Source organism: Lycorma delicatula, chromosome 10, assembly GCF_047948215.1.
Source record: "Lycorma delicatula isolate Av1 chromosome 10, ASM4794821v1, whole genome shotgun sequence".
In the NCBI taxonomy this organism is placed as follows: Eukaryota; Metazoa; Arthropoda; class Insecta; order Hemiptera; family Fulgoridae; genus Lycorma; species Lycorma delicatula.
In genome coordinates this window covers 110378778-110406445 of record NC_134464.1, presented here as the reverse complement: position 1 = coordinate 110406445, position 27668 = coordinate 110378778, and the positions used below count along the sequence as shown (strand labels likewise).

The following is a 27668-nucleotide window of genomic DNA, read 5'->3' as shown; positions in this document are numbered from 1 at the left end:
TAAATATATTACGTTCATACATACCCATGTCTCTTTCTTGTTTTCAGGATCCACAAATATAAGATGAGTAGCAGTAAGATATAAGGTTCCTTGTGAAGGTTTCCTCATATTATAACAATCTAACATCCTCACATTTTCAACCTAAAACAAAACAAAAGAAAATACTTTATAAATCAAATCAGTGAATCCTTCAAATGAAATTTCAATTTCTAAAGGTGCCATCGTAAAACTACCAAACCAAGGTGACTTCTGAGGTATAGCAGTCAGGGATAGAGCCCCCTGGCTACACAGGAAGGGTGAATGAAGCAAGCACTGACCGCGTATAAAACACAGTCACATAGTTCAGTTATAAAAAAATCAAATCACTACATAATTAAAAAACACATTTAATTCATTAAATTGGCAGAGAGTATAACTCTTCCTTATTTTTTCTTTTCACCACAATAAAAAGGGGACGGCAATAACCAAAGTTTTTTTTACTTGAAGAAGATTGAAATAGGAAGAAAAATAACACTGATAAAGCTCTAGATTTAAACTGTAAGAGGAGAGAATAAATAAGTATAAGAGAGAATTCCACAATCAGAATGACTAGAAAAAAAATTAGGAGTTGAAAAATTGAATCAGAAATCTTAAAAAAAATAAGTGAAGACAAACGTAACGTTTAAGATAGGCTCCTAAATTGAATTTTGTTAAATAGAATAAAACGATACATTGCTGTTTCTACTCTATTTTGTTAAATAGAGTAAAAAAATGATTACATGAATGTAGTCGGCTCTAACCTGTTGTACAATTAATAATATATTTGCATAAATGAAATTATGATCTAAGGTTAGTTAATTTCAGCCACCTTAATTTGTTCAATCAGGTGGAATTATCTCATCTCATCCTTTGAAGATCAAAGAAAAAAAAAATGAAATAATATACAGTTCTGTGTATTTTATTACATAATTCAACAGATAGATAGAGATAAACCACAGAACAATAGTCAAAGAAAATATATATAATTTTTTTATCTACATCCTCCAATGGCATATTGGAAGAAAAAATAAGAAAGAAGGATAAAGAGAAGGTAAGAGAAGTGATGGAGAGAAAAATGAGGACAGGAAAGAAAAAAAGAGATGAGAGAGTTGAAAATGACTGCCTGTACAAAGAGAAAAAAAACAATGTGAAATCCACAAAACTCTTATATACATGAAAAAACAAAAAAAAAAATAACAATACAGTACATGTTGACAATATAAACTTTGCATGCCACTTACAACAACGGTTGGACAAAACAATGATGTATAAGAGAGAATAATGAAATACAATAGTTACAAGCTAGAGTAAAAAAATTATACTGCTGAAACAAGCATATAGTAGATCATAGTAGAAAACATACCACAATAAATAAAGATTTATTACATAAAACTGTTAAAAATATGTTTTTTTTTTTAATAAAAACTGTATTTTTTATTTTATTTAAAGGTTATAGATACAAATTCAAAACTATTTGAAATTTTTAATACATAACTTGTTATGATTTATGTTGACTGATTTTATTTATGATTTAAAGCTATAGTAATTAATATAATTTGGGCACTTTGAGCTCAAATGAAAGAACATAATATAAATATAAAACTCAGATTAAATATAAATAGCAATAATAAATAAATATGAAAACTACAAAATATTCAAAAAGAAATTACAAAAAAAAATTTAAATCAATCTCCATGGTAGTGTATTTTCATCCAGAGATTCCTGGTTCAAATATCAGTCAGGCATGGTATTTTTCATAAGTTACAAGATTCCATTTCCATATTCCCACATTGAAAATTCTCTATAAACTTCTGTGGTAAATTAAGTCATCAAGCAAAAAAAACAAATCTAAAACAAGATGTCATTTCAATTGTTGGAACAATTATAATTAATAGATATTGAGGAATATTACAGAGAGATCCAAAAGTCATACACATCAAAGTAATAAAAAAAAAGACATTAAGTAATAATATTTAAAAAATTATTTATTTTCACAACATATGCTCAAAGTGGCTGCCCCATTTAGTAATGTATATAAATGCTTTTTACCATGTTTTGAGGTCACTTTGTGAAACACATGTATACTGATAATTAATTTCTGTTATTATGTTCATCTTTAGTTCCTTGAATGTATGTGACCTGTTATTATAGACCTTTCCTTTAAGTAACCCCACAGGAAGAAATGTAGGGATGTCAAATCGGGTGAACATGGGGTCATAATCCTTTAGAAATGTTGCACTCATACAAAAAACTCGCACAAGAAATGTACGGTTTCATTAGATGTGTGACATGTAGCACTGTCCTGCTGGAACCAACAATCACACTCATAATCTTCAAGAAGCACAATAAACTGTGTACTGATGTATACAACACTGTTCATTGTAGTTTCAAAAAAGATGAGCCACTATTTGATGATGTGATACGCTCACCATACTCCCATTTCTGATAGCGTAAGGGATTTTCATATAACACAAGTGGAATTTCAGTTGACCAAATTCTACTGTTTTGACTGTTAACATAGTTACTAAGGTGAAACCACACCTCATCAGTGAAGAAAAAATGTTCAAGCTCTACAATTCCATAGTTGTCAACAAATGACTAAAACAACGTACAGTAGACTACGCACTTCTTTATTCGGCTCCTTCAATTCTTGAACACTGTGAACATGACATGCATGACAGTGTAACTGCTTCTTTGTTAGCTGAGCATTTGCATATGAAATCTGAGAGTGCACTGATAGTCTGTCTCTTCAAGCTTTTTAAAGGTGAATGCTGCATCGCATTCTTAACCCAAGCTGATTTAGCGTCAGTCAAAATGGCTGGTCTCCCGATTCTCTTCTCATCTGCAACTGTTCCATACTCTCTAAAACAGGTGATAATCTCGTTATGGTCAAATTTTTAGGCACTGCTACATCCAGATATTTCTAATGAAAGTTGTCTACAATATGTGCATAAAAATGACTGGGAAGATAATGTTAAACATTGAAAACTTGTTGCTCCCAAAAAAACAACATGTTTACCAAGCAATAAACAAAGCAATATTGCAAGCATCATGTAATCAATACAAATCATAATGGTGTTTAGCTTTCTTGTTGTTAATGCCCGTGGTAGCCGATACAGCTTTTTTAACTGTAATATTATTTATATACATTTTAATTCTGATGTGTGCAACTTTTGGATCTCTCTGAACAAAAAAAACTTAATACTTATGAAAATTAAAAGAAAAGGTAATAATTAAATTTAATAACTGTATAATAATACTTGTATAGACAAGTATTTACACGTAGTTTTGAGCATGTTACCAAAAATTATTTAAATAAAATTATTAAGTACCATTTTAGAAAATTGCAACTGAAAAGAGAAAACAATATTTCAAAATTTTCTGTCAACAATTACCTTTAATTTGAAATAATGATTTTTCATAACTATTTGATTAAAAGTTAAACTCAGTTAATGCCATAAAATTACCAAATAATTTAAGATTTGTAGTTGAAAATTTTGAATTATTTCTTCAGCACAAAAAATTCACTGTATACATCTGCTAGCATGAAGCAAGTTTTCATAACAGTTAACAAAATGCAACTTGCTGAAAAAATAACTTCCAGATTCTATATGGTTAACAATAATTGTAAAAGCCTCAATAATTGTAAAATAATTTACTGGGACTGGTCGCATATGTAAAAATCATTATTCTTAATGAAATAGAAAGCAATTGTACCTCTTGCCTCTTTTGCACTTTATATTCATCACTACATTGTGATTAACTACATTTTGATCAACTACTCATTAATATTCAGAATAGTTTCTGTATTTTTACTTTTAAATAGTATGCACACATGCTTAATAAAGAAAAAATAAATAAAGTATGTGTACATTGTATCATGAAAAGAGACATGTATGATGATATCATACAAACATCTGTTGTTGCCATTACAGAGCTTAAAATTTTATTCAGTCTAGCTTCAATTGTCTATACTGTGTGTTGTGTTCACACAGTTGTTAGTGTTTTGCTATATTTTCATAAATTCTTTATAATACTGAAGATTTTTTTCCTAATTTTTATTTGCTACATAGCCTCTGTAAAAGTTTGTGGCTACTCAAATCATCCAGACATTATTGTTACATTAGAGGTAAATGTTTGCATAAATCTCAAAGAAAAACTTATTTATGAATCGATAAAAACTGCCTGTTAATTTTGATTGCGCACTCAGGGATCAGGGACTCTGGGTGCCTCATGTTATTTTTATATCGTGCTCAGTAACTGAACGGTTCAACAGGATACGACAAGCTAATGCATGATAAATAACAGGAAGTCCTTCAGAGACATAGTTGGTGTTTTTAGGCAACAGAAAAGATGAAAACTATGTTTATGGTTAATAAACTGTTTAAAAACTACAAATATTTAGTATGTAGGATGTCATTAAAAATTCATTTCCTACAGTCTCACCTAGACTTTTTTCCTGAAAATTTGTGCTCTAGTGATGAGCAGGGAGACTGTTTTTGTCAGCATCACTACCAAGGAAGATGGGATGCTAGAATGATTGATGACTATTGTTGGTTTTTATTTAGAGAAACTGATAAAACATCTTACAAGCAAGAAAACAATTGTCAACTTATTTTAAAAATTTAGTTCCAATGATTTAATCGTTTAAAAACTGTATTGAATATATTTCAATTCATCTGTATTTGAATAACAAAAACTGAGCTGATTTAAACAAATTATAAATGAATACACAAAAATAATAACTTTTTTGAAATATTGGTATGACATGATTACGCATTTATTGGTAAATAAATCGTATGTAACTAAAAATGCAATGTATTACACAAAATTTTATAAGTTTTGAATTCAGCACCCAATATTTGTTAAAATCACCATGCCCAATTCTAGATGTGTTTTTTTTTAAATATTTTGCTGCATTTTAAAAATTCTGTTAGACATTTACAGTACTTACTTTTTATTCAATCCACAATTGAAACTGCGGTTGATAGTCACTTTAACTAAAATTCCATCTCATTCTAACCAACTAACATTATATAAATCTATTTTTGACACCATCAAACAGTATTTGAAAGTATTCTGGTCTTCTGCAGAGAACCATCAAGGAACTATTACAGTATATCCGTCAGGGATCATTTTAGTTCTATTTAAAAGACCCATCACTATTACTATTGATAATTTTTACAGGAATGTTAAACGTAAAAATATACTACATTAAACCTTTCATATGAGCAAACTATATACATAAAACCCTGGTTTTAGTCTTCTAGAGTATATGCCATATCTTGCCTGGTGGTTATCCACTGAAATTATTAGTTTATTTTTCTATAAATGTATGTTTTTTATAAACCATTTTCCAAAACCATGTAAAACTGAAATCGAGCACATTCTCTTTTTTTATACGAGATTAGAATTTGCGATTTAATCGGTACCTGTCACCTGCTATTAATCATTTTACACCTCCCACTGTTCACATATAGAATTAAATTGTAATTATATTTTATATTGTTGATAAAAAAATATCTCCTTACGGATTACTGAATAATAAGATTTAATTTTTTTCTATAATCCTACAGATAAAGGTAACTTCAATATTACATTTAGTATTTGCATTAATAAATACCCCCTTTTTCACTTGGATTGTCATCAATCACAACTTTTTTCCATTTGCTATTCATTAGTAACTTTACCTTTTTTTCAATAATATAGATTATAGACTTTTGTTTTTTTAATTCCAATTGGGATTGCCGATATTATGCTGTGAAAATGCATTCTTAAGAGAATCTTAAAGGGGGTAATTAAGAGGTCTGGATGGTAATGCATACATCTGCACAAGTGCAAAAGGGAAAAAAAGAAAATATGGAAAATACAAGTAAATTCATTATGATTAAAAACTCTCTGAGTAACTGATTTCTTTGAAAAATCTTCTATTTTTAATATTGAAAATAATAGAAAAATCCCGTAAGTTACATTTCATCAAATCAATAACATTTTTCTGTTAAGTTATAAAATAAACTGTGCAACAACGTACTTTAAAAAACCACGTTAAATTTTAATTTCCATTAAACTATAAATTAAGAAAAAAATATTTAATAAACTTATATATAAAAATAAAAAAAATCTATGTTGTATACAATAAAATAAATGTCCCTCACTTTAAAATAATGTCCTAAATTGTGTGGTTTTTCCTTCTAGAAGATTGTTCAAGTTGCCACACAAACGAAATGTACACACTTAACGGTTCCAGCGAGACTGAGAGATGTCTTTTACTTCGTACGACGTTACACGATTCAAAATAACTACATTGCTTTTCTGCGTTTCTGATTGGTCAATCATATCAAGTTGTTTACGCGAGCGAGCGACTACCTCGTGATGTATCTGCTCCGTCCGACGTTAAAAGAAAGAGAAACAACAATTTTGTTACAAGAATTGAATAACAAGTTAATTACTTTTCTGCGTTTCCGATCGGTCAATGGTATTACAGTTGTTTAATCCTTCTAATGAATCTCTCCTGACGTAACTTAATAATTTTCAATATATAATAGCTTTAAAATATATATTTGAATTTGAAATAAAAAGAAGAAACTAATTTCAAAATGATTTTTTTACTTTAACCTGTATTAAAATATTATTTATTAAAAACAAATTACGTCATCAGAATTGCCGATCTAGTTGAAAATTAACAAAAATTTTTTTGAATAATATTTACAGAACTTTTGCTTTTTGCACCGGTATATATTTTTTCAGTTATGAAAAGTAAGAAAAAAATTTTGTAATATTATATTCTCTAAGGTAGAAGAAGGTATTAACTTGTTAATTAATATCGGTTAACATTGTTAAATATAAATTCCATAAATTATCCTTGAAATTTGGTAAATGTAAAATGAATTTGGTCATACATTAATTTCCAGACATAATATTTTTTATTAAAGGGGGTGGTATGGTATATTAGGTCCGCGTCTTCCCTAACACCGAAGGTTTCACACAAAAATTCTCCCTATATCTAGCTTCAATTAGACTACGCACTCAAATCATTTTTGAGTCTTTAATCGCCAAAAATATTATCATCCCGCCAACAAAACTATTCTGCCAACGACTATTTTGCCCTACAATTCAATTTACTCAAAGCCCTCTTGATTTACTTAAAAATCAAGAAACATATTTACAAATTTAATAAGCCTCTAACAAAAACATACCCTTCTCTCTTTGCTCAGATTCGCTTTCGGAAGTGGGTCAATCCCTCATCATAGACAATGACTCGAGGCCTCCTTTTACGTTTCTGATGTCGTCCAGCGTTTTACTAACGACAGATTCTGAAACGACTCTGTCTCTTTGTCATCCGCTACGACAACCAGACTTTTCCTACTATACTTTATGTTCCTAATTTTCAAGTTTCCCAAAAGGTAACCAGAAATTCCTTTCTAATTTTCTTAATTGTTTTTGTGGAGATTTCCTTCCTGTTTATGAATATGACTTCTGGCTGTTACAAACCGACCTCTTCGCCAATGCTTCCCTAAGTAAATTTTGTAAGCTAAACTAATCTATCTACTTACTCCCTGACTACTACTTTGTCGTGAAAGGCACACATGTAACAACTGTTCGCAGCGAGATACAAGCAGCCCAGAGGTCTGATTATACTTGTCACATGTCTCACCTCTTAGCCGCTGATGGATAGTTTACGCAAGTGGAAGCAATTACGAAAACACCGATTTCGGTTTCCGCTCTGAAAAGAGCGTATGCAGGACTATTCGCTTTAGTTCTGCTACGGCGATTAGTCCAGATAGTCCTAGGGCAAGCCTAGGTAGAACTCGCCGCCCTACCTCGGTGAACCATCGCTCTTTGAAGGGTAATTACACTAGCCGTCGTTACCACTTCTTCACCACGTGCCTTGTAAAAACAAAAATCGACCTCTTTACAACACCCTCTCTGAAGTAGATGCATGAATAAATCAAACACCAGATACCAAGAAGGAACTCGGCGAAAACGGACAAATAATGAACGAAAAAATGTATATATGTAGTTTAGTAGGCGCACAAGGAAGTTATGTGGTGTCCACATAATTTTTTTTATTATTTCCAGCTGATTTATTTCATTTACGATAAGTAACAAATATCAACTGATATTAACAGCGGAAGTTAAATTTTATTTAGAAAATATCGGCGATACAATTTGTTGTTAATAATCACTTATTGTTTATTATTACGATATTATAGCATCGATATTTTCTGCGTTATGAATGGAACGAAGAATGAGCAATAAAATTGCTCATGCAGCGCGTTTTATTGTTAACACGATTTTTCCATCGTTCCAGCTTGATAGCTTATAACTCAATTTGATAGCTTATAACTCAATAACGAAGGCGTTAACAGACCAACGGCGTTGGTCTTTTAACGCCCTTTTTTAAATACGAAGGTGAAATTAAATAAATAATTTTTTTTTCATTATGGCGGAAAAAAATAAAAACCCACCATAATGCAGATTTTTTTAACTGCGGTGAACCTCATTTCTTTCTCACTCCAAAGACCTCTCAGGTATGCAACATAAATCTGTTTCCATACTTAAATATCACTCTGTATATAACACTTATAACTGCATTTCAAATGCTCTTTCAATTTTGTACAAGAACCGTAATACTGATGCACAGATGCGTGCGTGCGCGCGCACACGATTTTATTCGAACTATAATATATATTTTTTTTAAGAAGGACTCTATGATTATAATTCTTCTTTGCTTCCGTCGTCCCAGTTTAGCGAATATACTAGCTGCAGAGTCGTGCGTAAGGCACGCCCTCCAAACGGGTTGCCCTGGCGGGTGGCGTCTCGGAATTGGATTATTAGGTAGATTATTAAAAATCGATTACCTCTTGTGTAAATATATTATTTTTTTTGAATGATGAATATTGATATAATGAAAGTTAAATTAGAAATTGATACTAACGAATCGTGATTTTCCGGTAGTGATCAGTACATTCCCGGTGCCTACGTCTTGGGTTATTACTTTATGAACAAAAACAATTACATAAAAAATTGTAAAAAAATATTTAAAACCACCACTCTTAAATTTTTTCTTATGCGTGTTTGGACTTCACTCTTTAGGCCAAAAAAATCAAATTTTGAATCTGAAGGTATGACTTTCACGTAACTTAAATATCACCATTAAAGGTTGTCAAATCCATTCTGAGATACCGCCCTAAATTATTTTTTACATTTTAGTGCGTTTAATTTAGGAGTGGTACTTTAAAATATTTTTTATTTTCTACTTCTTAGTCTTTATAAGTTTATACTTTACAGCTTCATTAGCGCACAGGTTTGAGCGTATTTAGCGAAAGATCGGATCGGTATGTTTTACGGTGGGTGAGTGCGATCAAAACATAGGGCTAAACGAATTAATTTCCGGATAACCAAGATCCGGTCGATCAACAGTGTACCCGATGAGTTAAACGGTTAGCGCTCGACCTGCTGATACTTACGCCGTTTGAATCGTAAAAATAGGACGAGCGGTTGCCGAGATATTACGGTGGCACCCATCGCATCCCCTCCACGATTTCCGAATGGCGGCCCGGGGGCGCTTGAAAATATTATCGTCTGACGGGAACCGCTGAGAACGGATAGGTTTGTCCAGCGGGGTTGAGAAAATTTTTCAGAGCGCTAGGACCGAACGTTTTCGAGATATTTGCGATTTTCTTCCGAAAATTCATATCTGGTAAAAAAGTACTATATTTTTCCAAAACATCTATATATATGCGATAATATCGATGTATAATAATATAACAAGTATACACCTGACCACCACGAGACATGTACTAACGATTCGGGATTTTCCGCTGGTGATCGGTATTTTCCGGTAAGATAAGCGGGACACACACGCAGACCCACATACAAATGCTCTTTACTACGATAGCACAGATTAAGCAATAAATGTTACTGCTCGATCTTTAATCGATCGAGCAATCGATTAAAGATACTCGGTTCCTAACAGAATACATATAATAACGATTTAAATAAACTTTCATTTATCTAAAATATCGACTTAGATGAACTCGATTATAGATTGTTTAAACACAGATCATAGTACTTTATGTTAAAGCCTTATTAATGGGGATAAAAAAGATTTCCACCTTAAAGTTAAGAAAAACTTCAAATTTATTCAATACAACAATGGTTGCATGTTTAGCATACGACAAGCCCCATATTCTTACAATTCCAGCACCATTCCTTGTCGGTTGGTCATATCAAAACGTTTTACGTAATGTTTGGAGAACTAACGACCACTTTAAACCGATTCGATACTGTGCCTATTACGGAAGGAATGATTTTTTTTTGTCTTCGAACTCGATTTCTTCCACCCCCTGGGTCGATGGTTGGTGGTCGGTGGTATCAATAAACTTTTCTTAAATAAGTTTTAGACTCTCATCCAAAGAATAGTAGGAACTTCAAACGAATTCGATATCTTACTTAATAAGAAAATTATAGCGAAATTTTGTTTTTCGAAAGGTAGCCCGTGGTTCGATTTTGTCCATTAACGAACTGGACCGAGATTTTGGGTCGTTATATTTCACGTATCGATTTGAAAGTGACTGGCGAAAAATTACGGCAGTTATCGTATCCGTAAGAAAGTTAAATATATATAAATGTATAACTGACGGCGGTTTTTAGGCCTCGAGGATGTGAAACGGGAAGATACGTCGAAATTTTCCGTTAGTCGAATCACGGTACCCGTTATAATAGGTAGTTTCCTTATGAAGTCTACCTTACAGTATATAAACGCGTCTGATTGATGAAAATTAAAACTTAAATTTAATTAATTATGAAAATTGTGAACGGGAAAAAATTACATTAAAAAAATATCAAAACTGGGATGAGTCCTCGACGGTGCTACCGACCTTTGAAAATTAAACTAATTAAGTAAAATAAAAATAATTAATATTTAAACTGTAAAAAATAATTAGGGTGGACACCCACCGAGGGAAAAGGAAATTCTCAAGATTTCATTTGACAAAGATCCGGCAACGGGATCGGCCATCGATTCTGTATTCCTACCTACGTACTCTTTTTACTGTGTATCTATCGAAATACTGAAAACTTTGGACTAGATCGGTAAGCACAACTGAAATGATCAATTACTTCATGTGGATACCGGTAAAAACTGTACTCTGTATATAAAAATAATAATTCAAAGTAAATAAAATTAAAGTAACAATAAAATAATTATAAATACTGTTTCATAACAACAGTTCAAAAAGTGTGACTAAAATAAAATTCATTAAGCACAAGAAAAGTAAAGATGTACAGTACGTCCTCGAGGCTTGTCACTGGGTGGTTTGTGCCATGGAACCATGACACGCCAACGGGTGGCTGAGCACCAGTTGAGAGACTGGTGCTCATTGAGCCTCGTCTCGCTGAGACGAGGCCGCCAACGGGTGACAAGCAGGATGTTTCCAGTTGGGCGCCCTGACAAGCTGTTGTTAGCCGGCACGGCTTGAAAGATAGAAAGCCGCAATTCAGGTAAGATAATTCTTCGGCCGCAGCGTATCACCAGTCCAACGCTGAGCCACGGCTTTTTACCTTTCGCCGGTCACCCAGAGGCGACAAACAGCTTGTCAGTAACTGGTAACGTGCTGATTGTCAACGGGTGACAAGCCTAAGATAAAAATGATAAAAATAACAATCGGCTGAGCCACAGATTGGCGATGAATATTTTATTAAGATAATATATTTAAAATGATAGGCGAACCCTTGTCAGGGATGATTAAACCTATGACCGGCTGACCTAGAAGCCAGTACATTAATTTTGTGTGAATATTTTTCCTTAATTCAAGCTGTGACTCCAGGCCTCCTTCTGAGTTTTCCCATAAAATTCTTTAGACTCTACAACCGATGTCATCGGCAACGCTTCCCTAAGTACATAAAATAAGCAAAACTAATCTATCTACTATTTTGTCGGGCATCCCGACCCCGTAAAGTGAAGACACCCAGTTTGTGACGTTACCGGTCGCCACACCACTTCCTCCGTTCCGAGCCCTTTACCGGAGGTCGTCTTTAGACTCTCTAACTGATTACATCTCTGTCATCATTCAGGCCTCAGTCGGAATGTCACCGATGTAAATACCTCGGTAAACATTTGAATCGGTAAACTACATATCAAATTTTGCCTTCACGTAAGTCTCAAACGGACATCTTCATATCCAACCTACAAACCGACTGAAAACGTGGAAGCGCGAACCCCGCGTCTAGCCCAGATTTGACAACACCGTTCGTGACTGTGAATGCCTCAGAAAACGAACGAATTTAAACTTAAATCGGTGCTACACTTATACCGATTAAAATTATGTTTTACGCAACATAGAAATTCAGACCTGCACCCAAATAAGTCGACCGACTTAGGTCACCTAACGAGGGGAACGCAAACTCATTCCGGTCCGCGCAGAAGCCGGGGACAAACCCCGCACCTCCATCCGGTCCCATCACGGTGTCTTGCTTGGCATTACCGAGTCACGATCAGGACCGCCACCGGTTACCCCTGGTCGCACGGGTTAAAATATCCCGGCGGGAGCCCCAAATCGAATCACAAGCAATACAATATAAGCGTGGCACGATGCCAGTACGCCTACCTCCAACCGATCCAACGCCTAAGCCGGAACCCTAGCCATCCGAGATCCTACCACGGTCGAATACCTCGACTCCTCCCTCTGCAGACCTACACACCGCAAGGGCGCGGAGGAAACCAACCACTCCTCGCGGATCATCCGGTTAATACGGAGATCCAGAAAGGAATGTATTCTCTCAAGTTCCCTAACAGCTCGTGAACGTTCGACTTCGTATCGGGGACAGACGTAGAGGACGTGGTCCAGTGTATCATCAGTCCATCGAGTGGAATCCACCAAACTCGCCCGGAGAAAAACCGTGTGATATATCGCACCTAAATTAGACACTGTAGGAAATACACCAGGTGTAGCGACCTGACCTGCCAAGACGCAAGGCCCCGGTCTTCAATTCCTGCTTTCGTTCTGACGTCATTAAGTTATTTACCTTGGAGATATAGCGTTCCTTACGCTCATTAGCCAAGATAGGGTTTGACTCCGGCTATAACAAAGACTGCCTCCCGCGAGACTGTTCTATAAACCGCCTATAACAGCCAGCAAGAGGAGTCACTGGGATTTTGTCGGGCAAGCTCACATATGTTACAACTGCCGGAGGTCTGATTGTCTTCTTCCATTTTTCGTACCTCTCGTCGCTGCTTAATAGTTTATGCAAGTACAAGCAACTACAAAAACGGTGATTACGGTCCCCGCTCTGAAAACAGCGTATGCAAAACTAATGGCTTTAGTCGTGCTAAAGCGATTAGTCAAAATAGTACTAGGGTTAGCCGAAATAAGGCTTGCCGCCCTACCTGGACGAATCATTGCTTGTTACAGGGTAAGGGTATTTACACCGGCAGTCGTTGGCACTTCTTCGCCACCTGCAAAGAAGTTTTTGTATAACAAAACTTGATCGATTTACAAGGCCCACTCTGAGGCAGATGCATGTCTAAATCAAGCACTAGATACCAACAAGGAACACGGTGAAAACGAACAAATCATGAACGCTCCACGTTTTTCATACAGATGCTGTTAAAGCCTTAGTCGGCAAGAATTCAAAACCGTGGGAAGGTAACCACCTGACAACGGTTTAAATAGACTGCAAAGCAGACTCAAGTCACGGCAACAACTTTGATTATACGCATCAGAAGGACCAAAGTGTAGGATAAGGTTGCGTCATTTTAATTCTCATTGCAAAATAATTTTTTCATTAAAAAAATTTCAGGTTATGTTAACCCTTGCCGTATTCCAGCTATTAATATTTATTGCCACTTGTTTCAAAAATTTAAGTTATATTGTTTACCGCTTGTCTTTGCATTTATTGCACACTGAATGGAAACTGAACTGTAAATTGCTGGTCCTTGGCAGTATATATGCCTTTGAGCCTAAGGCATGACCTCCAGTACCAACATACAACCTTCCCTTTCGTTTATTCAAATGTAATGATTTCTATTGTCTGCACCGTCTATGCTTTTCAATAAATTCTTTCTAGAAAGAATTATTTTTTTATTTTTTCTGGATTCTTTGTTCTTTATTTTTACTCTTTCTTCTTCTGGCAAGTTACCCGTTACAATACCACAGCAAGATCTATGGAATAGAGTTGCTGTCTAAATTTGGTAAGAGATAAACGGGGTAAGACGTATATGTACCTCTTTCCCCCTTCATCACTATATGTAATTTTTTTTCAAATATCTATAAAAAATATCAGTTTTAGCAGAAATTGTCATTTGAACTTTTTGACTTAACAATATTCCCTGGTATTTGTTTTTTCTATTACTCATACGTAAAAAAAAATTATGAAGTTTTAAAAATTTTTACATTCTTTGATCCCTCCTGGAAAAAAGGTGTCATCCTTGCTTCTACTGATTAATTTGAAAATATGGATAAGAAAAAAATACTTGAAATAAAATTTTCAGAGAAATTATTTCCCCTTACAATTTTATACTTTCTTTACTGTACCTTCAAGATTGACTGTTACAGGCAAATTATGATATAAATTTACATTAAATTTAATTCTGAATTGAAATTTAAATGTATATCAATAATTTGCTTACAGTGAATTTAACAAAACTAATCTAATAATCTTTCTTACAGTTGCTGGATAAGGTATCAAGTTTGGTGAATATTTAAAAATTTAAATTTCACAAGATAAAAAAGAAATCTTTTCATAACTTCCTCCATTTTTTCCCTGAATACACAAGATGTCATTATTAGCACCTGTATATAAAATTACAATAGTAAATAAATTAAATATTAAAATTTACCTTAAAAATTAAACAGATCTAAAACGCCTATGAGGTATGCTAAATGCAATATAAAACCAAAATAAAGTCAATATTAATATGCACATAAACTTCATAAATGGGTGACAAATTTAATACGGATAGTAAAGTATGTGAAATATAGATGCACGGCCTTTAGAAATACAAGACATTGGATAACATCGCTGTATTTTCCCCTAAAATATTACAGATGTTAGCTATGGAATGTTATTTCCATTACAAATTTAAATTTCCAACACAATACCGCATAACACATACAATGCACAAGTGCGGTGTACCACTAGACGGCAGTCGCAGCGAACACAAACAGTGGCATTGGTCCAGGTCATGAGATGTCCATGAAGAAATAATAACCTCATCTCGACGGCAACTCCTGGTTGAAGATTCCCACGATGAAATAGAATTCTTAACTAGACGAAGTTTATTGCTGATGGTAGCATTTCCATTCGGTTTGCCATTTATCACAAACCACCCTCTTCAAAAAACAGACAAGATCATCAGAAACAATCCAATTAGTGAAAAGAGACTGTAAACAAGCCTCTTTTGCCGCACTATCAGTATGCTCATTGCCTGAAATTCCTATCTGGCTGGGGATCCAGCAGAAGCTCACACTTGTAATACACAGTCGTTTCAGAAATAATGGACTGTATTTTACAAACAGGATGTTTATAGTAATTTCACTAATCCCCAGTAAGGTACTTATGAAATCTAAACAAACAAGTATGTTTTGATATGCTGGGTTAATTATAGTTAAAGCCTTATTAATAGCTTACAGCTCTGTAAAGAAAACACTGGTAATGGTGGGAAGGCAAAACATGTGTTTTATTGCCGACCACAAAAGCCCAACCAACAAAGTTTGTGTTTAGAACCATTGATGTAAACTACATCAGGATTTAAGCTACTTACAATATTATAAAATTCTTTTTGTAAGATAACCAGATTTCTGTACTTTTTACAGTATCGACAAAGATTAAAGCAGTAATTTACTAGAGAAGACCACCAAGGTGAGTAATAACATTAAGTAATAGTAAGAACTGGAGGTAATTGTATGTTGAAAGATAAGAAAAAAAACTGAGCTCTAAAGACTAGCAGAGCAGTAGATCTCAGCTATTCCTGATATCGATTAAAATTTGGGTTAGAGAGCACTGCATCAAAGGTTGGATGAGTTGATTGCACTTTAATGCAAGCCATGTAGGAGGGTATTATTTATTTGCTTCCATTTGCTACAAAGAAATGGCTCACCGCTGTCCACCAGCATACTTACCACGGAGCTTGAGCAAAAAACACATGTAGCAAGACGGATGAATGAATGATGGACTGCATCAAGCGTTTTTAGTGCGGTGGCCCGCGCCGATGAATAAGCCATGCAGCCATTGTCTAATCGGGAATGGACTACAGTTTGGTAGCAAGTGCAACATGCATATTTGATCGGCTTCCCAACGAGTATTATATAGAACCCTAGGCATGTCTAACGATTTTAGACATTTTACCTGCAGCTTCCTCAAATGTATTACCACATGATCGTTGATCTAACCACATTCCTAGAAATCTAACCGTGTGCACGCCTCAACTGGTTCACCATGTAAATACAGTTGAGGGTCAACATATCCTCTCGACCGGGTAAAACAAATATACTTCATTTTTTCCGGAAAAAATGTGAATCCAGTAGATTTACACCACGATTCTAGGCGGGTTATTGTGTTTTGAAGCAGCCTCTCACCAATAGCTAATGTTTTACATACTACATACATAGAAAACCAATCTACAAAAGAACACATAGATGATTTTTCGCATGCAGTTTGTTATATTATTTACGGCTACAGCAATAATTATTAAAAAATAAGTATCACAAAATAAAATAAAATAATTAAAACGAATAATTAAATAAACACCAGAAGTTACTAAAGTAGAAGAATGAACTAAAGAAGAAACAGGAGTAGGAGCTGCTATAGCTGAAGGCAGCCAAACACAAAATGGAAACTGAGCACATTTAGTAAAAGAAGCAAATAAAACTAAATAAACCAAAATAATAAAATCATTATTAAAAAAATTAATATAAAAAATATAATGAAAGGAAACAAAATTAATAAATAAACCTAAACACAAAATTAAAAATACATCACCAATATGATTCATTAATAAAGTAATAAGGCCAGAATACAAAGAAACTCTATTTTGATAATAAATAACTAAACAGTAAGACACCAGTCCTAAACCATCTCAACCCAGCAATAAACAAATAAAATCAGGTATTAAGATAAAAAAAAACATACTTAAAATAAATAAAAAAACCAAATAATAAAAACGAACTAAATTTAAATCACCCCTTATATAACCAAGACTACAAAATAAAACACAACCTCTAATTAAAAATACAAAAGACATAAAAAAACAAGAAATTCAATCAAAAAAAAAATCAAACTTATAGAAAAGGAATTAAAAAAAAAAAATAATCACTCAAAAAGTCAAACATTATATAAAAAATAGGAAAACAATGGAGAAGAAGAATATAAAATTCACGAACACAACAAGAATTAATTAAAATTAAATCACCAGAATATAAACCATGCTGAGTTAAAGAAAAAATCATCACTCTATAACAAGCAGAAAAAAATAAAATAAACATCAAAAAAATAACTGAAAAAAATCTTCATCTTAAAATAGAAATAATTAAACAAATCTCAGAAAATAAATTTAATCTGGGAGGACAAGATATATTTATAACACAAAACAAAAATCAAAAAAAAACTAAGTGAAGGTAAATAGTTAAGTAACCCCCTAACAATAAAAAATCTTCGGCTTCCAAACCGATCATAAATTATACCGATTAAAAAAAAGAGACCAGATGAAACAAAAGCATGAGCAACTATAAAAGATAATGAACCAACAAACCCAAGACCAGACATAGTAAATAATCCACAAATAACCAAACTTATGTGACAAACAGAAGAATAGGCAACAAGCACCTTTAAATCTCTTTGAATTATACAAAATATTCTAACAAAAAAACAGCCAAATAAACAAATACTAACAAAAAAATAACCATAATTAAATAAAAAATAATAAATATAACCTAAACAACGAATAAATCCATAACCCCCCAGCTTTAATATTACACCAGCTAAAATTATAGAACCTGAGGTAGGTGCCTCAACATGAGCCCTAGGCAACCATAAATGAAATCCAAATAAAGGAAACTTAATCAAAAAATAAAATAAAATAATAAACATCAAATAATTATTCAATAAAAAATCAAAAAATAAATAATTAAAATAACCATAAAAACTATTTAAATAAAAAATTCTAAATAAAAAGGGGAAAGAACCAAAAAGAGTATAAAAAATTTTAAAAAATCCTGCACTTAAACGTTCAGGCTGATACCTTCTTCCAAAAATCAATAAAAATAAAGGAATCAATCTACACTCAAAGAAAAAATAAAAATAAAAAAAATCAATTACAATAAAATCCAAAAATAATAAAAAATGAAAACAAAAAAATATAAATCTTAGACAACAAATCAAAATAACAATGCAAGTAAACAGATAGCAAGACAACAATAAAAATTCAAATACTTAAGCAACAAAAAATATATGAAACCCTATCGATTATAAAAAAATAAGAAATAGAAACAAAAAAAATCAAAGAAAAAAAAAACCCACTAAATACATAAATCAATTATTTAAGACACAAAAAAGGATTAAAGAAAACAAAAAAAAATAAATTTTAACATAAGGTCAATCTATCTAAATAATCTCTTCTAGAATTACGAATCAAAAAAAACCAATAAAGAAAGTCCTAAAACACCATCACAAACCCCAAACACCAAATAAATAACTAAAAAATAATAATCAAAATCAAAATAACCTATAAACCCAAAAATAAAAAAAAAAGAATAAAGTAATAAATATTCAAGTCCCAAAAGAAAATGCCTACGAACAAATAAAAAAATAATTAATCTAAAGAAATAACCAAAAAAATAAATAATTATCATAAGTAAAGTTTAGGATAGTTTAAAAAAAACAATGATCTTGTAAATCATAATTTAAAAAAAAAATTATCTAAACAAAATCAGTAAAGAAAAAATCATCTTTAGTATCCAAAACTAATATTTTATATTAAAATACTTACTGAATTTTCACAAAATATTTAATTTTATCAAATATTATTATATCTCCAATACTTAAACACCCTATATCACTAGGATCAATACTAATTTTTCAAACAGCCCTAATATGCAGAAATAATTCAATAATAATTAAATCATCATGATATCTTTACATCATATTCTATTACATTCATAACAGTAGGAGGACTAATAATTATATTCATATATATATCAAGAATTGCATCAAATGAAAAATTCAAACCAAGAACAAAAGTTTTCTTAATCTGAATATTAGTTACATTAATTTCTATTATAATAAGAAATTTAGACCCAACAACAGAAATAATTACTAAATTTAATGAAATAAAGGAAATGACAACAGAACTAATTGAAGAAAAATCAACAAGAAAATTTTTTAGAATATATAAAATAAATATTACAATTACAATAATATTAATCCTAATTATTACAATAATCTCAGTAAATAACATCGTAAGAACATTTGAAGGACCACTTAAAAAAACTTGTTTAAATCAATACGTAAATTAAGACCAATTAATTCCTTCTTAATTGATTTACCAAGACCATCAAATATTTCATTATGATGAAACTTTGGATCACTTCTAGGAATATGCTTAATAATTCAAATTATTTCAGGATTATTTCTAGCAATACATTACTCATCAAGAATTGATAAAGCTTTTAAAAGAATTGTGCATATTACCCGAGAGGTAAATTACGGATGAATAATCCGAAATATTCACGCAAATGGTGCATCATTATTCTTTATTTTAATTTTTATACACACAGGACGAGGAATATATTATGGTTCATTTAAATTAAAGAAAACATGAATATCAGGATCGTTAATCCTTTTAACATTAATAGCAACAGCATTTATAGGATATGTATTACCATGAGGTCAAATATCCTTCTGAGGAGCAACAGTAATTACAAACTTAATTTCAGCAATTCCTTACATAGGAGAGTAGTTCAATGAGTATGAGGGGGATTTGCAGTAGACAATCCTACACTAAATCGATTCTTCACATTCCACTTCATTTTACCATTCATCTTATCAACAATAGTAATATTAAACCTAATATTCTTACACGAATCCGGATCATCTAACCCACTAGGTATAAAAAACAATATTGACAAAATTCCGTTCCACCCCTACTTCACAACAAACGATATCTTAGGAATAGTAATAACAATAATAATTTTTACAATAATAATTAATTTAAATCCATTCCTCACCATAGATCCAGAAAATTTTACACCAGCAAATCCACTAAGAACACCTCCACACATTCAACCCGAATGATACTTTCTATTCGCATATGCAATTCTACGATCTATCCCTAGAAAATTAGGAAGAGTAGTAGCACTAACAATATCAATTATAATTATTATATCAATACCATTCTCAATAAAAATAAAATTTCAAACAAGATCATTCTACCCAATAAATAAAGTAATATTCTGAACTATAGTAAATACATTTATTCTACTCACATGAATCGGAGCACGACCAGTAGAAGAACCTTATATTATCACAGGACAAATCTTAACCACAATTTACTTTTCATTTTTTATTACCTATCTCATGTCTGCAAGGATATGAGATAAATTTTAAGTTATAAGTTAATAAGCTCAAAGCAATATAACTTGAAATTATAGGAAAGTATAAAATACTATTAACTTTTTTATCACCTTAAAATAATGAAAAACAAAAAAACCGTAAAAAAAATAAAAACCAATATATAATTTCAAGTAACAGGTAAATAACTCCTTCAACACATATATATTAATTTATCATAACGATAACGAGGAAAAGAACCACGAACCCATACAAAAAAATAAATAAGAAAAATAACCCTAATAAAAAAAAAAAATTTATACAATCACCCCCCAAAAAAACTAAACAAGTAAAAAATCTCATAAACATTATATTTCTATAGTCAGATAAAAAAAATAAAGAGAATCTAAATGATCTATATTCAACATTAAATCCAGAAACTAACTCCGACTCACCCTCAGAAAAATCAAATGGAGAAAGATTAGTTTCAGCCAAAATACAAGAAAGAAAAATTATAAATAAAGGAAAAGAAAAAAAAATAAATCAAACATCCAACTGAAAATACCAGTTTTGACAAACCAGAACAACAAAAAAAAAAAGACAATAAGAAAATCCAACAAAATTAAAACTAAAGGGAAACATTAACCAAAAGATTAAAGAAACAGAAAGACCCAGAATAGGCACAAAAAATAAATTAAATAATTCCCAAAAACAAGAAAATAAAATTCCCTTCTAAATAACTTTAAAGCATCTCTAAAAGGCTGTAATAAACCAAATAAACCAACCTTATTAGGACCCCTACGAAATTGAATGTAACCTAAAATCCTACGTTCAAACAAAGTAAAAAAGCAACACCCAAAAGAATAAAAATAAATAAAAAAAAAGAACTAAGAATAAACATCTACTAACTGTAAAAATACATTATTAAATTCTAAATATAAAGCACTTAAATCTGCCAAATTAGTAAATAAATTATTATATTACCAAAAATCCTTTCGTACCAATTAGAATAAATTTAAAGAAGATAGAAACCAACCTGGCTCATGCCGGCTTGAACTCAGATCATGTAAAATTTTAAAGGTCGAACAGACCTAAAACTGTAAAACCTACCCCACAGAAACTTTTAATCCAACATCGAGGTCGCAAACAAATCTATCAATAAGAACTCTCCAGATTTATAACGCTGTTATCCCTAAGGTATCTTAATCTTTTAATCAAAATAAAGGATCAAATATACATAAAAAAATGTAAAAAAAAAATAAAGATTAAAATTTTATTTGTCACTCAACAAAATTTAATTAATAAAAATTTTTAAAATAAACTAAAAAAAAAATTTTAAACAAAATAAAGATCTATAGGGTCTTATCGTCCCTCTCCTAAATTTAAGCTTTTTAACTTAAAAATAAAATTCAAATTAAATTTTAAAAATAAAGTATAATTTTCATCAAACCCTTCATTCCAGACCTCAATTAAAAGACTAATTATTATGCTACCTTAGCACAGTCAAAATACTGCGGCTATTTAAACCATTGAGCAGGCCAAACCTTAAATAAATTACAAAAGGACATGTTTTTGATAAACAGCCGAAATTATTTTTTGCCTAATTCATAAATAAAATTTTTAAATCTACTAATTTAATCATAATTAAAAATAAAAAAATTAATTAAAATCCAGTAAAAAAATAAATATAAAAAAAACCTAATTTAATCTACAACGAACTTTAAATGATGAAAGATTCTAATCCAACAAGAAAAAGAAAAAAAAATAAATTATATATAAAAAAAAGAGCTTATCCTTAATATAAAATTTCAAAATGAAAAAAAAAAAAATTAACAAAAAGAAATTCTCGATTAAATCAATCTACCAGATAACCACATATAAAAAGAAATGAATTTCATATCGAAACAATCCCAAACTTATAAATAATTATTCCACAATAAAATACAGATTAAGATAGATCTTCACTATTCGGGAAAAAAAAATAAATTTAAAAAATTAATTAACCGTGATACAAAAGGTACTAAAATTCAGACTCAACTGAATTGAACAGTAGAAAATCTTATTGTAAATAAGAATAAACCGAAGTCCGATTCTAGATACAGTTTCCAGTACATCTACTTTGTTACGACTTATCTCAATTTATGAGAGTGACGGGCGATATGTACATAATTATGAGCAAAATTCAAAAAATTTATTAAAAAAAATTACTATTAAATCCAAATTCAAATTTAATCAAATTAAAAAATCAAAAAACAAAAATTAATGTAACCCATAATAACCTTCTTATAATCTTGACCTATAATATATTTCTTATAATCCTATAAGATCCTATATTCTTATAATCCTTCTTGCATCTTGACCTAACATAAATCTTTAAAAAGAAAAAGAAAATAAATTTTCATTACACTCAACGACAGAGATATACAAGAAAAAAAAGGTACAAAATACAGGTTCCTCTAAAAAGATTTAAAAACCGCCAGATCTATTAAATTTCAATTATAAAAAATATACTACCTTAGAAAAATATTACTAATTAAGAATAACAAGGTAACTAATCCTGGTTTAAATTCAAATTTACATAGAAAAAAAAAAATTTATTATATAAATTTCACTGATTCCACCGATTCATCTGACACCTTTTCTTCAAGTTTTTAAACCCCAATCTACATTTCATTATCACCAAATTATGGTCGCTATCAATGTCTGCTCCAGGGTAAGTTTTGCAGTCAACGAGTTGATTTCTAAATCTTTGCTTAACCATGATATAATCTATCTGATAGCCTACTTCAACTAATCGCATTGTTTCTGATGACCTTGCCTGTTATCTTGAAAGATAAAATGAATGGAAAACTACCATCTACAAAAAACATCGTCCAGTTAAGAACACTATGTCATCGTAGAATTCCTCATGCAGGATTAACCGTTGAGAGGAGGTATGTGAATAGGGCACACTAAATTTACTCATGGACACCTCATGAATCAGACCGATGCACCAGTCTATGTTTGTTGCGACTACCAACTAACAATATATCACATCCTTGTGGACTATGTCTGTTATGCTGTATTGCGTCCCAAGTTTAAATTAGGAGTTAATATCCAAAGTATTAATGTCTTACAATTTCTTAAGGCTGTATATCTGGATTCAAATATTTGATTTTAACTGTAATGTCAGGCTTTTAAACTCTATTTATGACTTTTAATGTAGAGCAATTCGTTATTTCATGTTAATCTTTATATTGTTTTTATTTTTGTTTCATTTTGCATTTATAATATCGCATAGGTAATTTATATCTGAATAACGTAAATTTTGATTGTTAATTTGTAATCATTTACTATAGTAATTTTGGGCTGATAGCAATATCTCATTGTACACTCAGGAAAAAATTTGCCAAAAGATCAGATTTGAATTGTGTCTATTCAAGTCTAACATTTTCTCTAACTTTATTTACTTTAACTATAGTTTGGAAATCTTAATTTTCAGTCTTTTTTCTGCACGATACTCTTGATTTACTTTGTTTTAATTGCGTTCAACCATTTAAGATAAACTTTATGTTTTACCCAGAAATGTTGGCGTTATTATATATAATAGGATACTTTTTACATTTATATTTGTTTTTTGGTTAATTTCACCTTTAATTATTAGTTATAATAAACAGGTAGTACATATTTTCAAATCTAATGTGCACTTTTTCTGAAATTCTTTTTGCAATTTGTGTTAATGAAAATCCAGTGTTCATAATTTATGGGTAACGAAGGTACAAATAAAGTTAAATGTACTTTAAATTTAACTACCACTTCTCTAAAGGAGTCTCAATATATAAAAATAGTTTTAGTCATAGATTGTTTTTCGCATTAAATTTGAGAGAACCAGATTTCAGCCTAAAAGCTTTTTTGTACTACTATTCTTCTGAATCTTTAGGACAATTCTAGGTTCCTAGCAAGACTTACAACCTGGCCTACCAAATCAGAATAATTACACGTAGAGAAATGCTCCAGAAGTTCTGTTCCTTCAGTTTTGTAGCAGCTCACATTTCAGAAGTAAGTGCTTATCAATTACAATTGATCATTGTATACACATAAAAATTGTTGATTGATTGTTGTTGGGTCTTCTCATATAATCTATACAAGACAATATAATCTGAGAAAGAGTGAATGTATGATTGTTAAACACATTATATTAGGTTAGAAACTCTTTAGTAAAGAAAACACAATAGGATGTTAAAAAACTGAAAAATATTTATTAAAAAAAAACCTTTAAATATTTATTTTTAAAAAAATCACCTAAAAAATGCTCTCAGATAAGAGTAAAGTTACTTTAGAATGTTGCTGTATTTTTAAGGATTTTCTTCAAGGTTTACAGTAAAATATTTTTACTTGGAGTAATATTATCATTAAGCCCATTAACATTGCTGTAAAAATACACTTATGAATTTCTTTCTGAATTCAGAACAGTATGACAAAATCTTGTGAAAAACAGAAACTTTAATATTTTACATTAAGATTTTTTACATATGTACCATTAACAAATTTTGTATTTACAAAGACACTATTTAATTACCTAATCCTTCATCTACTATTAGGTACACTTTCATTGCCTGTACAATCTAAATAGGATATTCAGAATAATTTTCAAGTAAGATGACTAAATTTTAAGCTTCAGTGTAATTTAATATGAGAAAAAAAGGTGTTCAGTTATTTACTGCAGTCTGTTTATGTTTACATTATACATAAGAATCCATTTGTAGTATATTTCTTAGTTGAATTTGTGTAGCTGTAGCTGTAGTTTGAATCTGCAGGTTTACTACTTCCTGTAACTTCAAAAAGTTTAGAATTTTGAGGAAATATAATTACTGTAATACTAATGAGATATTTTTCAAACTGAAATAAGCTAATCTTATACTATTTTTCCTGTATTGCTACCATAAAACTTTTAAAAAATTTGTTACAGAACAAAAAAGGACAGTATTAAAGATCCACCAACGAATTAAGGCACACAAAATCCAATGACATGGAATAATTTCTGTAAACTTGGCAAAAGATTGTGGTCAATTTCCATCTTTGCCTATACAATTCCCATTCTCATTCTGGTAAAGGACAAATTTAAATTCAGCATTTTTAAGTTCTTTCTTCATTATCTACCAGAATTACTGATAGATATAATTGCGCAAATCTTTGGTAAAGAAAAAAGGTAAGCTTTTGTTTTTAATGACAATTTATAACAGGAAACTAGAGCCAAGACTGGCGAGAGTTTATTCCTTGATTACACTTTTGTAAGTATTACTATTATCCACTTAAGAAAAGGAATCATGCCAAATGTTACCACTCTATCATAGAGGTGGACAAAATGGTTGAAATTATAATTTAAAAGTTTAATTAAAGCCTATACTTTTAAAAAAAGATACAGACTATTTATATCAAGGTAAAGATACGTTTATTTTCCCAGGGTAAGTGCCCACCGGGCTGGTCTAGTGGTTAACTCATCATCGCAAATCTGTTAATTTTGAAGTTGAGAGTTCTAAGGTTCAAATCCTAGTTACTTTTATACAGATTTGAATATAGATCATGGATACCGGTGTTCTTTAGCAGTTGAGTTTCAATTAACCACACTTCTCAGGAGCGGTCGACCTGAGACTGTAAAAGACTACACTTCATTCACATTCATACACATCGTCCTCATTCATCCTCTTAAGTAATATCTTACGGTTGTTCCAGAAGCTAAACAGAAAAGGAGAGAGGATAAGTATAAGAACTGCTCAACTTTCCTGAATAGTTTCTATAACATTTTAAAGATTACTTCTTTCTGAATATTTGACCTTCAGTAATTACATCACTCTACTCATCTACTGCTGTAAGTCCTGCTGTTAGTGCTGTAGAAATGTACTTTCACTCATTTACTTTCACTTTCAAATGCACAAATGTACTTCACTTTTAGCACATTTCAATTAATCACACTCTATCGATAAATGTTTTATAAAAGAATCAGAAAATGAGGATATTAGTTGAAAAAGTTGCCGAGTAGACAAAGTGTTTAATCCAGAAAATTTGTACCTACAATTTTTTTTTATCTTCATACACTTTCCTAATGCTAAATTATAACATTAAGTTAGAAACAATTCTAAAATAAAAATTAATTAAATACCGATATCTATATTTACTTTACTGAAATTATTCTTTTTAAAATTCATATTATTCCGCTGTATTGTTAAAATTATATTTAATATTTTTTTAAAAATAAAACACCTAGTACAGTATATTGAGATAAGACATACCTTACCTTAATTTTTCATTAAAGTACTTCATGGATCCTGCATCCTCAGTCATGATTGAAGTTATTCTGTAATAAAAATATAAAAATAAAAATACTAAAATAATAATTGCGTATTAATTTTCATGCGTGCTGCTATATGTTGCAGTATTTAATACTGTCGATGGCTATCAAATTGAAATTTTGTTTGTATTTATACGTGTAATATTTTTCTAATATATTTCATTTTATGTAATCTTTATTAATTTCGAATACTTCTAAATTTGGGTTAATATCAGAAATACAATGTTTATTGTTTATTAAATGTTTATGCATGTATTTATTTATAGCAGTCTTGGTGAATATTTTTAGTGAAAAAAAAACTGTTATTCATTTAATGTTATTCATTAAATAACATGTTATTCATTTTATTTTTGTTGGTATACTTTCAGGCAGCTAAAAATATCAGAGAATGTTGACAAATTTTCGCAGTTAGTATCGCATTTCTCTACAAGACAATGGGATTTTTCTAACAAGAATACTCAAGATTTGTGGAAATCATTAGATCAAAAAGATAAAGAAATATTTCCATTTAATATTGAAGATATTAATCAGGAAGAATATTTTTATAATTATACGAGAGGAATAAGACAATACTTATTAAAAGACAATTTGTCAACTATTCCAGCCGCAAAGAAAAGGGCAAAGCGGTTAGTTTTTCTGAATCTTTTTTTATTAGGCATTACACTAGATGGTATTCTCTGTTTTTATTCTTCTCTGCTAATCTCAAAAATATTTATATAACATTCTTCATCATGTGATATCATTTAACAAATTTTATACTTTCAAATAATACTAC

At 30.9% G+C, this 27668-nt stretch overlaps 1 protein-coding gene and 1 pseudogene across 6 annotated transcripts in view; one reads left to right on the top strand and one right to left on the bottom strand.

Moving 5' to 3' along the window:
- LOC142331320 (uncharacterized) overlaps window positions 1-27668 on the bottom strand; it is a 101820-nt gene that overhangs the window by 58272 nt on the left and 15880 nt on the right. For 3 of the 6 annotated variants that reach the window (XR_012757959.1, XM_075377142.1, XM_075377144.1), the window contains exons 2-3: window positions 26840-26899; window positions 25-141 (exon numbers count right to left, since the gene is read on the bottom strand). Coding sequence is in view for 4 of the 6 variants with exons in the window: in XM_075377142.1 (XP_075233257.1) it covers window positions 25-126 (102 nt within the window). In the remaining 2 variants the exon portion in view is untranslated. Of the gene's footprint in view, window positions 1-24; window positions 142-26834; window positions 26900-27668 lie in introns of all 6 variants that reach the window. The other 3 variants (XR_012757960.1, XM_075377146.1, XM_075377145.1) reach the window with 1 other exon arrangement.
- On the top strand, window positions 19514-20472 carry LOC142331432 (cytochrome b-like; annotated as a pseudogene).